This window comes from Astyanax mexicanus, chromosome 2 (genome assembly GCF_023375975.1).
Source record: "Astyanax mexicanus isolate ESR-SI-001 chromosome 2, AstMex3_surface, whole genome shotgun sequence".
Lineage (NCBI taxonomy): Eukaryota > Metazoa > Chordata > Actinopteri > Characiformes > Acestrorhamphidae > Astyanax > Astyanax mexicanus.
Genome location: NC_064409.1, coordinates 29,821,952 through 29,837,199, shown reverse-complemented (window position 1 = coordinate 29,837,199; position 15,248 = coordinate 29,821,952). Strand labels below are relative to the sequence as shown.

The 15,248-nt window shown below is 36.8% G+C and overlaps 1 protein-coding gene across 1 annotated transcript in view; it reads right to left on the bottom strand.

Moving 5' to 3' along the window:
• Positions 1-371: 371 nt before the first annotated feature.
• The window catches only part of LOC103044887 (glutamate receptor ionotropic, kainate 2), a 61,670-nt gene continuing 46,793 nt past the window's right edge, over positions 372-15,248 (bottom strand). Inside the window, exons 11-16 of the mRNA XM_007238167.4 lie at positions 11,408-11,631; positions 7,229-7,347; positions 4,604-4,821; positions 3,857-4,082; positions 2,165-2,415; positions 372-1,301 (exon numbers count right to left, since the gene is read on the bottom strand). Of these exons, the coding sequence (XP_007238229.1) occupies positions 1,137-1,301; positions 2,165-2,415; positions 3,857-4,082; positions 4,604-4,821; positions 7,229-7,347; positions 11,408-11,631 (1,203 nt within the window). The 3' untranslated portion in view covers positions 372-1,136. The remainder of the gene's footprint in view (positions 1,302-2,164; positions 2,416-3,856; positions 4,083-4,603; positions 4,822-7,228; positions 7,348-11,407; positions 11,632-15,248) is intronic.

Sequence of the window (15,248 nt, the reverse complement as noted above, 5' to 3'; positions counted from 1 at the left end):
AGAACAGGCACATTATATATAGTTATTGTCAAGTGAATGTTTTAAAACTATATTCTAATCAGATTAAATTCTAATTACTTAAAACCACTATATGTTTTAAATGCTGTCTCAGGTGCAAAGGAATCACCCAAGAACTCTGTGTTCACAATCTCAGAAATAAATAAAATGTGCAGTGCTTGGTGGAAGTAAAATTTTGTGCTCTGTCCTATGTTATGTTCTCATCACATGTAACCCATACTGCATTTCTATCTGTAAATGCATACTCCCCTCTAGCCATTCCAACATTATGGTACATTCACAACACATGCCAGCAAAAGCGATCCACACCTTGGACTTGAACTTGAACAATGTGGTAATGTGGCTACACACAATAGTGATGGTACTTTTAATCTGTTCATACGTTTTGTCTGAGGTGCAGTTTAAACGATACATGTTTTTATGGGTCTCTTCACATCTACACATATCCTCTCATAACTTCCCCAAACAAAGTAGTCATATGAAAAATGTTCAAAGATTTGCTATAATCAGTTCAGTCAACTAGCATACAATACCTGCTTTGAGTCATAATATATATATTAGGACCGCCACCTTTAGATTGAATGTTGCACAGTTCTGGGGTTGAACCTGCCGCTAGGTTAAGTTTAGCCAGGTTTGTTTCACTTTGCTGCAGACCACAAGTTTTTGTCTCACGATAAATGTGGCAGAAGTTAAAAACAGAAAAGAAAGACTAAATCATTTTCATAGTTACAGCCTGATTTATAAATAATTCTGCTACACTAGAAAAGTGTATGAAAAACGGGATTGAAATGGCACCCTGTGAAGCTTGCTGTTCAGCGATATGCTGACCACCCGCTGGCACTGAAAAATGAATCATAAGAAAGTGTTGTAGTATCTCATTCTGTTGCTAACAGTGTGAAAAAAACTGCATACATTGCTGAATAAGCTCGAGACTCAAAACCAAGAGAATGGCCAGAAAGGCCTATGCAGTTCAGTAAGGTTTTGCAGATCTGTTATGCCCAGTTTTCTGTATTTCCACAGGAAACAGTGTTTCGGGACAAGAGCTTCTGGTTCAGGCTCTCTTGCGCCCCAAATTGATTCACCCCCTGAGTGGGAGAAAGGAGGGGAGGTGACGACATTCAGGCCATGGTCTCTTTTCCCGGCAGTCTCCTGTCATTGAAGGTGTGCATGTTAATCACCTCCTCTGTTTTGACGATGGCAGGAGGCTGTGGTTTTTGTTTGAGGCGCCGCTGACACTTTAGAGACACAGTGAGCTCATCCACCATGGCACTACAAAACGAGCGCTGGAAATGAGAGGGAGGAGAAGAAAGAACAGGATTAAAAAAGAAAAGGAGTGTGGGGACTATAAATATATAAAAAAACAAGACAAACTTATTTGCAGTAGATTCACTTAATAGTGATCAGTGTTAATCGCTGTTTATGATTAAAGACTCACCAAACGTTCTGACTGGTCAGATCATTGATTGGTTAATGTAATGGCATGTGTTCAGTTAGTTAAAAAAAGTGATATGAAATCTATGATATTTAGGAACCAGTTCTGGTGGTGACTGCAGCCTTGTGTTTTGTTTTCAAGGTTGCTTAATAATATGTTTTCTGATCAATTCTACATAGTAATGATACATTTGCTACTGATTGAAATGACAGCTTGGACATAAAGATGCTTATTGCTAAAAAAAAATATATATATATGTATATTATTTGATAAAAAAAATAATTATTATATAAAAATTTTGTTTAATAATAAAAAGTCCCATATTTGCCCTGCCATGATATAAAAATGTTGTTTTCTATGATATGGGCCCTTATATAAAAGCTCAACAATAACATTGATATAAAGATTAAACATTTGAACAGGTTTTTTTTCTACACTCTTCATGGGTTCATTCTTTAATACTATTATATCAGTCTTTCTGTTTCACACTCCAGAAAGTGAAGATGGTCTAAGTGCGTGGTCATTTATTGTATTATTGTAATCAAAAGTTTACAGCAGTGTTCCATCCTTAAGGCTAAATCAGTCCTAAAAGAGTAAAGGATATTGTTGATCATTTCTACAAACCTAATGCCTGGTTAAATATGCAGCTTAGCTGTTGGGTTGCTCGCCACCAATTATGTAAAAATAATTTCGCTTTCAGTTTTGTATTCTTACCTTCTCCATCTGTGCGTTCTTCTTGGATTTGTACAGCACTTCCCCTACAGCCACAAACACTGAGAGGACCAGTCCTGCTGCCAGCACGATAAAGATGCCCCCAATGTTCTGCACCCCCAGCGCACTGGCCTCCTTACTCTCCTCCTCCGGACAGCCGTTTCCTCTCCACCACTTCTCCTTCATCATGTGCAGCTTCCCTTCTTCCTGCAATTGCAGAATTGCTATGGTGATCTTGTCTCTGTATGGAGAACCTACAGACATAAGGACAGAAAAACTGTGTCATAGAATTTATATATTGTCATTATCATTTTTATATTCAAAGTTAAGCAGGCTGGTGTATTACACATTAGCATTTTCTAAACGTTTGATGCTGAGGTTGTGTTTAGTTTTCAGTTAAAACTGAATCAAAATAAAATGGCATTGAATGGATGACATTTAACTCAGTTAATAATCAGATTTATGAATACTTGGTTTCACATAGATCTACTTTTAGAGCATTTTATACTTATATGACAAAATAATTTGCTGCGTTTATGGCAATATAAATGATTACTGATTTAAATGTTGTGCTGAACCCTCTGTATTCACTCTCATGAAGTCTTCTCTATATGATAGACTGAGATACTTACACATCTACTTCCTGGAGAGTGTTCTTCAATTATTGGCAACAGGAAAGTGTAGCCCTGCCTTTTTCTTTCTTTCTTTCTCTCTCTCTCTCTGTCTGAGATATTATAATACAGTAAAAATAATCTGTCTGCCAGACCTAAACCACACTACACTAATATTACTGTCCCCTCACAATAATACTGGGAAATTAAAAAAATAATCAGGATTTTAATTCATGTTTAAGTGATTTACACCACTAATATAATAATGTAATATGCTTAGGGGAAAAAAAAAACATCTGTAGTTTTTTGTAATCTGTGTTTTTGTTTTTAATAAAGCGCCACAATCAGGCTCATTGATTGTTTGTTCCAACAAGCAAGATCTAAAAGATGGATCCTCTCATGATGACAGTAGGAGAGAACCCTGGTTTCAAGCATTAAAAGAGCCCTGTTACAACATTCCATCCCAAAAAAACAAAACATCATTATAATGAAAATTCATTGTTATTATGAAGTTAATAAAGGTGACGCTATACAGAATACCCAGCCGCTTTATTTTTTCCACCAACTGTACCGAAAACATACTGAAAACATACCGAAAATGTACCAAACCGTGGGGTTTATACCAAGGTCTGAACTTTCTGTACCGTTACAACCCTATTATTAGCACATACTACTACTACTGCATACAATTAAATGTGAATTCAATGAAAGGCGAGCTTTTTTAAGAAATATGTATTATGGTTTATGGTGTTTTTTATGCCTTACTATGGCTTTATTTATTCCCTTCAACTTCAAAAACATCAAACACGTAGTAACTTAAATGTGCAGAGATGTACAGTATATGTTTGTTAAGATAAATTATAAAAAGAAACATCCTAAAAAAAAGTGTGTTTGAGCTGGTGTCTGCACTAAAGCAAACGTTAAGTAGTCAGATAAATGAATCTGCCAGGGTTGGATAGAAGTGTATAGGAGTGTCTAGGGGAAGATCCATGATTATTATTCACTACAGACTCTTAATCTCCTTGTCTAATTTATTGGACTTGCTATAATGGCATGGTGTAATTCATGCTCTAGAAATACTTACCCATGGGTGTTCCCACTCCATAAGCCTTGGAGTCGATGAGTCCTCCGATTTGAGTGAGGTTACAGTTTCGCTGGGTGACAAACTCGATGGTGGTGGACTCCATGAGGAACGCATAGTCAGATGTGAGAACGCGCTGAATGCCTTCCTCCACACTCTTCACCATCACAGACTGACGCCTGCTGTTCATGAACTCCCACATTTTATCATAAGTGGAGATTTTTGTTTTCTACAGAGGCCAAAACAAAAGAACATATTTTTTTTATATAACGTTTTAGGCAGCATCTTATCAATAAATAACACTACTTACCAAACTCACTGCAGTTACTGGATCTCCCTTTAGTTACCAAGAGTTTTTACTGAACTGGAAAAATCTGCTTTTAGATACAGTGCACTAGCGAGCTGGAATTCCCTACAGGAAACTCTAAAACTCCTCTCTAACAGCCCCCACACAGCCTGCAAATGCAACTATTTAAATTTAGTTTACATTTCTAGTTGCTTTTTACCTTTCTTTTACTTTTCTTTCATTTTTTATTGTTCTTTTTATAGATTTTTTTTTATTATTTGTGCTCAACCATATGGTTTTATGTTCAATTTATTTATTTAATAATATTGTTTAAAATATTTAAGTATATTGTTGGCTGAAACTGACTTTTTTGCCTAAATCATCACCTTATGGGGCCACCCTGTGGTAAAATCACCCTCACCAGTTAGATTTAAATTTTTCATGGGCACTTCTAGTTGTCGCACCTTGAAGAATGCCATGGTAGATCCGTCCTCCACCACACCATAAGGAATCTTGGTCTGCTTGGCCAGGTCATCGGCCGAGTCAATGGGAGACTCCATCCTTTCCACAGTAAGAAAAGCAGCCAGATTGGCCGTGTAAGAGGAGATGATAATCAGTGTGAAAAACCACCAAATACCTCCAACTATTCTGGTGGACAAAGCCTTGGGCATCAGCTCAGACCCTGCCAACAAGAGTACATGTAGAAAACAGTAGAACATTACGACAGCGTGAAAATAGAACAAGGCAAGCTATTTTACCTGATGAGCTTCCCCACATTTCTGCTGATACACACTACAGCAACCTGTTCACGTTCCACAGGAAACATACTACAGCAACATTTCTCTTAAAACACACAGTCAAGACCTACCAACACACTCTCTGTTACAAGTCCACAAATTTTAATATTAGACAAATATAACCTAAGTAATATACATATAAAGTAGTATACTTTTTAAATGATGATTTCATTTAAGGAAAAAAAAAAATAGCCAAACCATCTAACCCTTTTTAAAAACTGGGTGCAGTTTCACTAGCCACAACCAGGCCTGAAAATTGCCAGACCTGTACAATCAAGACAAACATGAAGCACCTAAAAGACATTAAAAGCAATACATTATGCAATCTAAAAAACATATAAAACAGATCTGTCAGTTTAGAAAACTTACAAAGTCATTTCTAAGGCTTTGGGACTCCAGTGGACAACAGAATGAGCAGTTATTCACAAATGAAAAAAACATGAAACACTGGTAAACTTTCCCACAACATTTAAAAAACTGCAGGCCTGAGTTAAGGTCAGTGTTAATTATTCAATAATAAGAAAAAGACTGGTTGAAAATGGTCTTCATGGGGGAGTCCCAAGGCAAAAAACCCTGTTAAAAAACACTGTGGCCCGTTTAACATTCGGAATTCTGCTGTTTACCAGACAATCCTGAAGGAGAATAAAGCTCAGGCAAAGTTGGGCTCTGCAGCAGGACAATGATCCAAAGCACACAAACAAGTCCACCTCTAAATGGCTTAAAAAAACAAAATGAAGGTTTTGAAGCGGCCTAGTCAAAGTCTGATTGAGATGCTGTGACATGACATTAAACAGGACATTCATGCTCAAAAACCCTCCAATGTGGCTGAAATAAAACAATTCTGTAAAGAAGAGTGAAACAAAATTCCTCCACAGAGATGTGAAAGACAATTATCAGTAGAGCACATCCAAGTTATTAGGTTTAAGGGCAAACACAGGGACAGATTGGCTTGGATAGTTTTTTTTTCCTTTAATAAATAAAATTATCATTTAAAAAGCATTTTTTTATTTATTCAGGTTATTTGTGTCTTCTATTAAAGTTTGTTTGCAAATACTTTTTCACACCACTGTATATATGTATGTATGCATGTATGTATGTATGTATGCATGTATGTATGTATGTATATATATACACACACAATGCTTAAGCAGTCCAAATGTTTGTAGACCATTAAAATATCGTTTTTTTTATATTATGGTAAGTAGAGTAACTGTGCATTACGATTTACTGATAATATTGCATTTTATGTTCAAACAACTTGAGAGAGAGAAAGTGTGATAGACAGCACACAAATATTATAAGGCCAAGCAGAACAGAATAGAATAGAATAGAATAGAATAGAATAGAATAGAATAGAATAGAATAGAATTGCAGTTTCAGGTCTTCTTCTCACCCAACTAGTAACATGGTTGGATCTTACAATCATGTACCCAAGGTAACTTCATTCCCCGTCACCACCACTCACTGACCTCTATGGGGCAAACCACAGACGCAATGGACTCAGAGTGTAATGCTGACTCTCTAATGTACTAAACAACCAAATACTCAAAAATAACTCATAATTTAAAGTTAACTTCTGAAGATAATTTACAGAATCAGAGTAATCCCTCTACTGTCTTTACATTCATTTCTATCACTGGCTCTAACTCAATACAGGAATTTACTTTCATTTGTGTGCCAGATAAAAATAATCAGCACATTAAGCCTTAAATTTAATAAATAATAGCCAAGTGGCCACCAAAGTCAATAGACGTTAATTACAGATTGAATGTAAGTCATGACGTCAGCTGACAGATTACTTCAGGATAAGGTCTAATACTGTTACATGCCTGCAGGGTATGTATTTTACACTATTACTGTCTAAAATATAATTAACAACTACATCAAGTGGATAATACTATGCAAGTTAAAAATGTCACATATGTCAAAACTCATGTACAGTTGCGCCCCAACTAAAGTTATTTTTCATTCTAAACCATGGACAGGAGTTTAGTATGATGTACTGGATTGGAGTGTTTTGAAATACATTCAGAGTATTTGTCTACCCCAAGTTCAGCCTGGGGTCGTTGCAGTTATTATTTGCCATTAGCACATCTACTGCATATATCTATCTACTATGTGAATGGCTGTCTATTACCTATTTAACTACTTGTTCTCAGGGATATAAGATGCATAAACACACAGAGTCCCTCGCAGCCTGCAGTTACAGCACATAAACAATAGGCAGTCCCAAAGAGGCCTGGTGAGTGTCGGAGAGCCGTTAAAGCAGGGGCGCCAGGCTGAAGCGTGTACCTTGTTGCATGAGAGCTCCAACTCCAAACCAGAAACTATTTAGCAGAGTAAAATTATTCTCCACCATGTCAGAGTCTGGGTTACAGGGGTGAGGGTTATACCACTCGTACGGGCTGAACCTGACAAGAGAGAAAGAAAAACAGTCCGTGGTTAGAAAGCAGAGAAAAGAAAATATGGCATGCATATTTTGAATGAATGCAAAGAGTGGTCCTAGTTTATTAGATATATCTACATGGTAACTGTGTGCACATGCCCTATTATCAGGTACTTCTGTAATGTATGTGCTGTTGGATCAGTGTCTTACACGGTTTGAAGGTTTATATTTGTTGATACACAAATATTTACACCCCTCTACTCGTTGGAGTCTGTTGGTTATGTGCACATGGGCTTCTCTATACAAGCTTTATTAGTGAATATTTTCTGACCACAGGATTGCTCTGAGTATGTTGATATTTGTGTGTGGCAGTGTGTGTTTGTTCTTAGTTCAGCAGTGGTAGTGGTAGTGTCTGATGTACCATGTCATTTATGTGTGGGGTCTTGTGATTCTCAATTGATGGAAGAAGTAGAGAGGGGCTTATAAATTGGTAAGATTGGTTATTCCATGTATTTACAATAAGAGCAGTCCTAAAGTGTAATTTGTTTCAGTTAAGCACACAAACACAGTGCTTTATATCAATTCATGAACTGACAAACAACAGTGGGATTACAATGACAATAAACTGCATAAACTGCAAAACTTTATGTATTAAAGTAATGATTTTGTTCATTGACTCTTTTTTACAGTATTACCCTAATTCATCTACTCTTTAACCCTTGTGTTGTGTTTATATTTTTGTTACTCTTTTACTTTGTTACTTGTATTTAATTCAGCAAAATTAAGCAATTTTACATTAAAATGCTTTACACATGCTTGCTTCACCTAAATTGCAAGCAATATAAACAGCTTACATGGTTAATATTTGCCCTTTACCTTTCTTATGTTACATTACTTTCAAAAAGTGCTACTCTTTTTTTTATTAGTTTTTTAATAAAATGTAAAAGAAAATGAATTTAACTTAAGATATTACATTACATTACATTACATTTGGCAGACGCTTTTGTCCAAAGCGACTTACAATAGTCAAGTACAATGTAAAATAAGTTTAAAGGTAAAACATCTTTGGATAGGGATAAAAGGAGGTCAAAGGGGAATAATAGGATAGAGGAGCGAAGGAGAGGAAGAAGGAAATGAGGTTAGAAGTAGTTAGTTTGTTAGAGGTGTTAGGAGAGTAAGTGCTCTTTGAAGAGCTCTGTCTTCAGGAGTTTCTTAAAGATAGCGAGAGATTCTCCTGATCTGGTAGTGGAAGGTAGTTTGTTCCACCATTGGGGAACTCTGTATGAGAACAGTCTGGATTACTTTGTGTGAATGTTTGTTTGGTAAAGCGAGGCGACGTTCATTGGAGGAGCGCAGCGGCCGGGAGGTAGCGTAAGCCTTCAGGAGTGATCAGTGCAGGTAGGAAGGAGCTGTTCTGTCATCACCTTGTAGGCGATTGTAAGAGCTTTGAATTTGATACGAGCATCAACTGGTAGCCAATGGAGCTCAATGAGCAGCGGGGTGACATGTGCCCGTTTTGGCTGGTTGAAGACCAGACGTGCTGCTGCGTTCTGGATCATCTGGAGTGGTTTTACTACACAGGCCGAGAGGCCAGTTAGCAGGGCATTGCAGTAGTCGAGGCGTGAGATGACGACTGCTTGTACTAGGAGTTGGGTGGCCTGTTGCGTCAAGAACGGTCTAATTTTTCGGATGTTATAGAGCGCAAAGCGGCAGGACCGAGCAACTGAGGCCACATGGTGCGTGAAGGAGAGTTGGTCATCAACCAGAACACCCAGGTTCCTAGCAACCTTTGTCGGTGAGAGAGAGAGAGTCGATACTTATAGAGAAGTTGTGTTGAAAAGATGGTTTTGCTGGTATAACCAGAAGTTCAGTCTTTGAGAGATTTAATTGAAGGTGATGCTCCTTCATCCATGAGGATATGTCAGAGAGACACTGCGATATCCGTGCAGAGATTGAGTGATCTTCAGGTGAGAACGACAGGTATAGCTGGGTGTCATCAGCAAAGCAATGGTAGGAAAATCCGTGTGAGCGGATAACCTGACCAAGAGAGGTGGTGTATATAGAGAAGAGAAGGGGTCCCAGTACCGAATCTTGGGGAACGCCAGTGGATAAGGAGCGGGCTGAGGACAGCTGTCCTTGCCACGACACCTTGAACGAGCGCCCAGTGAGGTACGATCTGAACCATGACAGCACATTGTCTGCGATCCCCATGTTTGAGAAGATATGAGTAGAAAATTTGTTTAGTTTTAAATATACAAATGAAGCAATGTTTATTAGCCTTTGGCCAAACATACTGTATGTAATATAAATGGTTGGGGGGGGGGGGGGGGTTGTACAGTGTGAGTTTATCGAATATGTGTTTTGATATATGTTTTTCACAAAAAATGAGCCAATGCCAATGAGTTTGAGTTAGAAAAAATATTCTTTTAGTATCATTTGATGAAAAATGAAAACGGGTCCCACAGACCCAAACACCACACAAGGGTTAAACACATTTATGATTTACTGAAACTTAATCCAAAACATGCCCCTTTCATTACATTTAACTTAAGGATTGGTAAACCTCTGCCCATCATGCTTCTGAGAGACTCTGCCTCTCTAAAATAAAAATAAAAACTTTTAGAAAACTTATATAACAACTTTTGTTTCCAGCCTTTTGTTTCTCTGCTCCAGCTTTTTTTCAGATGTGTTGCTGCCATCAAGTTTAGAATAAATTTATGTTTCTAATTTAAAAATAAAACATCTCATATTGAACAAATGCTATGTGTTCTATGTCCTATTGTGAACACAACATGGGTATTTGAGATCACTTCATTCTGTTTTCCTTTACATCCATTTACACTTTACATAGTGTCCCTACTTTCTGAAATTGTAAATTATTTGTTAAGTAGATGCCAGAATTACTGAAGAATTGTCTATATACACTATATACACAATCACACACACACACAAACATAATGAAATCAGCAGAAGATAATTTACTTGGTGTAAGAATTGAACAATAAACTTACCTATCATACCAAAACAAAAAAACAACATTTTCCTATGCATATTCCGAACCAACTTAGGTGACAGTTGTGGCTTAACTGTTTTAAAAATCATAGTGCCAGTAACAATAACAGTCGAACGACTTTAACCACAAGACTTGAGAGCTTTAGACATGAAGACAAACCACTCAAAAGTCTTGAGGTTAATGCATGCTGTTTTGATTCTACCACTTCAATTAATCTAAACCTAAATTTCCACATTTTAAGTTAAATGTATACGTTATATGATACCAAGTGAAGCCCTGATGTAGGTGTTGCTGACTTCTGTGCAAATAATTAAAAAAAGCAATTAAAGAACTAAAGAAATGTGGTTAACATTGCTTGTGTTAAAGCATGCATTAGTCTGCATGATGCTGAAATACTGATGGATGCTTTTGTTTCTTTATGAATTGATTATTGTAATTAGCTGCTTAATAGGCTGCCAAAAAAATGACTGATACGATTGTCCAGAAAGCTGCAGCCACGTGTATATAATTCTAGCATCATTACAGCGAATTTCCTACACTCTAAAGATACAGTTTTAAGTTTTCCTTGTGGTTTTTGAAGCATTAAATCAATTAGCACCTTCTTAAACCTGTCTATGTCATTTCCACATGTAATAGTTCAAGTACAAAAGTTCATTAGAAAAAAAAATGTGTTTTTGCTTCCAGGAGAAATACTAACAGGATACCAATTGGACCAACTGGACAAGCAAGCTGTAGCCTTTTGTGTTTCTGTTTAATTTTGCTTAACTCTGTTTTTTTTTCATGATTCTACTTTTATATTGATACATTTGTCACTTTTTGTAACAATTATGAAATGTTATTGTTTCATGGCCACAACTTTTGTATTAAAAAAACATTTTAATATATAGCGCTCTGTGAAGTTACTTGCTAATACAGGCTAAACTTTACACCTTTTACCTGATATCTCACACAGACTTATTCAGAGCCAAACTTATTTAAAATAATTAAAATTATTTATGCTGAAAACTGTTAGCATATCTCAACAACTTCAGAACTTTACCTCCACAGTGTGTTTTTTCACTTGACATGTTACCTGGCTATGACAAACAGCACACAACTGACACCCAAGTAAGCCAGCAGAATATACATCCAGATATCGGGAGACAGAGGGTTGAGGAAAGAGAAGACGCCAGGGTTGGTGCCATTGGGCTTGCGGTACAGGATGCTGATGCCCAGTGTCATGAATGGCTTTGAGAAATCAATCACCTTCTCCCTCACATACGTTATGGCCAGAGGAGCAACTGCCAGGTCTGCTTTCTATCAAACACAAAAACAGTAACACCAAAACACAATTAAACTCACTAGCATGGGAATCTTCAACCTCCTGTGCAACCTGTTCAATATCACATTCTTTATACTTTTTTCTCGCAGATTTTCTCTCCAGTTACCCCTCATCGCGTATGTTCATGTGCCCTTTAGATCATGAAAATATTATGTCTTATTAAGTGCTCTTCTATGATTTCCCTGCTGCTCTTCCAACAGAAAAGGGATACTGTTACCATAACTAAAGCTACTGAAGACATACCTATAAGGGATCCAACCCAGTAACAGGTTTGAGTGCTGTAGCTTTCAGAACAAAACCTTTTACATTTAGGTATGACCATTCTTAATGGAACAAATGAAAACAATATAGGACAGTGGCCAGAATGTAAAAATCTGCAAATGTGAATTTGTCAAGTACTTTTATGAGGAAAACTGTGCTAATGTTGGGTAAAAAATGGGCCTGAAGAAAACATTTTCTGCACTCTTACACCACCTATAAGATCCAGGGGCTTGTTTCACAAAAGTGATTTGTGACCTGAGGCTCGTGCAAATCCAGAAAGAACCGCATATTACCGGATCACACCCACTCGACACATACAGACTCAGAATTTCTACTGTTATATGGACTGACATGTTCCGCACATTTCTCATGCTAAAGACCAGTTTTTCATTATCATTTGAAACTAAAGAAAACTTAAGAAGACTACTATTTAAAAAGTTACAAATAAATTAATAAAAGAAAGAAAACTAAAAAACTAAGTAACTTTGCCAAAGTGTCTTTTTTAAGGGCACAGTGCCGGTCCCAAGCCTGGAGGAGGGTTGAACATAGAATAGCAGTTCTAACATATTTAGGGTGCTTTCTACATTTAACATTATGTTTTTTTAGCAATATTAATTAAGAAAACAGCAATTAGTATCGCTCGAAAATACAGTTATCATGGCCAGTTAGCTGTTAGCCATCTCCATTAACTCTAGCAGTCAGTTAGCCTAGCTAGCTGCATTCAGCTACAGACTGGAGTAAACCATAGACATAACACACATATCCTATAAAACCACAGGATCTACAAGCCCTAACCAGCCACCTGCTTTTAGTGTCCTCAGAAATACATTTAGCATTGCTAGTTAGCCGTTAGCCATCTTTAGTAAAATCTGCAGTCTGTTAGCCTAGCTAGAGTTGGGCTGTCAGCTGCATTCCAGTGTTGTGAAGGTAACAGGTAACTAACTTAGGTCCAATTCTTTGTACTAAAAGTGAATAAAGGTGCATCAAACTTTATGAAATAGGTCTTCGGTCATGAAGAATAATCCATAAGATATTGAGCTATAAGATATTCGGTTTAAAGCCCCTAAAACAAGTGCACTTTTACATTTTATTTTTATTTCATTTATCTTGAGAGATTTAAGCTTAAATTTAAAATCAGTAAAGCACTAAAACACCAACCCATTTTCCGTATATTACCTTTCGTCTCGAATTGTGCTTCAAATAAAGAACTTTATGCTGCCCAGAGTCAATATTGCCTAGATGGACAATGCAAAAAAAAAATCAATCTGTAAAACTGCGGTGTTAAAGGCAATGCAGTTGAACATTGGAGCTGGTGCACCTAAGAAAGTCTAGAGCCCTGAACTGGGAACTGTGATTTGCATCACAAGTTAAAGGGAACAAGACTCTGATCTGTTGAGTGATATTAGTGATATTTGTGCAAATTCTTAAAATCATGATTCTAGACGATTCTACATGTCTCTAGCATTCAGCTTCCCAAAATAATGAGCCAAAATTACCATAGATTTTCTGTTATCTTGAGTCTTGTCATTCCCCATTGCATCTGCAAAACCTCTATTAACTGGATGTTCTTTCTTAACTACCATCTAAGTAAGTCTGAAGTTCAGCAGTTGTACAAATACTCAAACCAGCCTGCCTGGTAACAGAATTCACGCTGTGTTTAAAGTTGCTGAGATTACATTTGATTCCCCCTTTCTGGTGGATGATTATATGATTATCTAAATCTGCTGACCGACATCTGCGTGATTCTATACAATAAATGGCCTGCATGCCATAAGATTAGCTCAATAGATTATTGGATGAACTGGTGGGTGTTCAGATGTTCCAATAAACTGCTCAGTGGGTGCATACTAAGTGGTTAACAGCAATAACACAATATTAGAGTAATTAAGGATGATCCTATATAATGAGACACTTAACCAATCCACTAAGATCAAAACAAAATGAGCTGCTGACTAATAATCATGCAGCTGATCACACACTGCTAATCTGAGGATTATATCACTAATTGGTGTGGTGGGCCTCTCAGCACTGGGTTAGAGCTGCTCTCAAACGTGGACATGCTCTGACTACAGTATCTGTTAATAAGGTCTCTGGAGGAAAGCAATGGTCTTATAACTCACTATGCTCCCCATCTCACACTGCCATTAGTTCTCAGCGGAAGATGATGATCTGGTGTTATAAACATCAGTTTTGGGGATCATATTAAAACGATTTTAGAATTTTCATTTTTTATTTATTTTTTTATTTTTTTCTGTTTAATTATGCATGAATTAGATCTAACTTGTTACTCCTAATCTCTTCCCACCATCCAGTTCCTTGCTCTCCTGACACACTTAATAATTCATTGTCCTTTTCTGAATAATATTAGTGAAAAACTGAAAACTGTGGTCAAGACTTTAATGCCTGTGTACTGTATACTGCAGACGAAGCAAACAGAAGCTTTTAATTTAGCCGTAAAACTTCAGCAGTTAATTTACTCATTTTCTATTATAGTAATAGTAGGACATGAAGCAGCTAATACATACATAACCTAGCAACCCACTAAGTAACACCATAGCAACCACTTGGAATACCAGAGTAACCACTTAGTTACAACAAAGCAACCACCTGCAATACCACATAAACTGCATTAACTGTGCAAACATTTTGTGTTTCATACAGAAAATGCATGCTTCTGTTTTCTTCTTCCTATCATTATTATTATTATTATTATTATTATTATTAATATTTATTATTTTTTTATTGCTGCATTTTTACCACATATCCTATCCCAAGGTATGTCACGCCAAAACCATAGCAAGCAGTTAGCAATATCATAACAACCACTTGGGACACCACACTGCCCACTTAGAAAAAACATAGCAACCGCCTGTGAAACCATAGCAGCCACTTAGCAACACTATTTGAACTACCTAGCCAAACCGTAACATCCACATATCAAGCACTTGGCAATAAGACAGCACAAGAGCTTGAAAACTGTCCGCTGTAGGAACCACTCAAGCTGCATAACCATCCTGCAATTCATTTAGTAAATGTACTTTTCTAAACTACAAAGGGTTAATCAGCTCATGAACCGTGAAAAACATCTAAACATTTACAATGGAAAAGGTTCATTTTTAAAAATAATAATGTAAAGTTGAAAAAAAAAAAATTCACATACATTTTCAACATAAAGGCAAAAATCAGTTTTATTGTTTCACTGGATAGTTAGCATTTGTAGCGTCTGAGGGACATGTTATCCATAGTGATGATTTGCATTGACAAATGCACACTAATTAAAAGCTTTTCAATACAAGCGCTCCCTGTCTCTGTTTTTGCATATCCCCTGTGA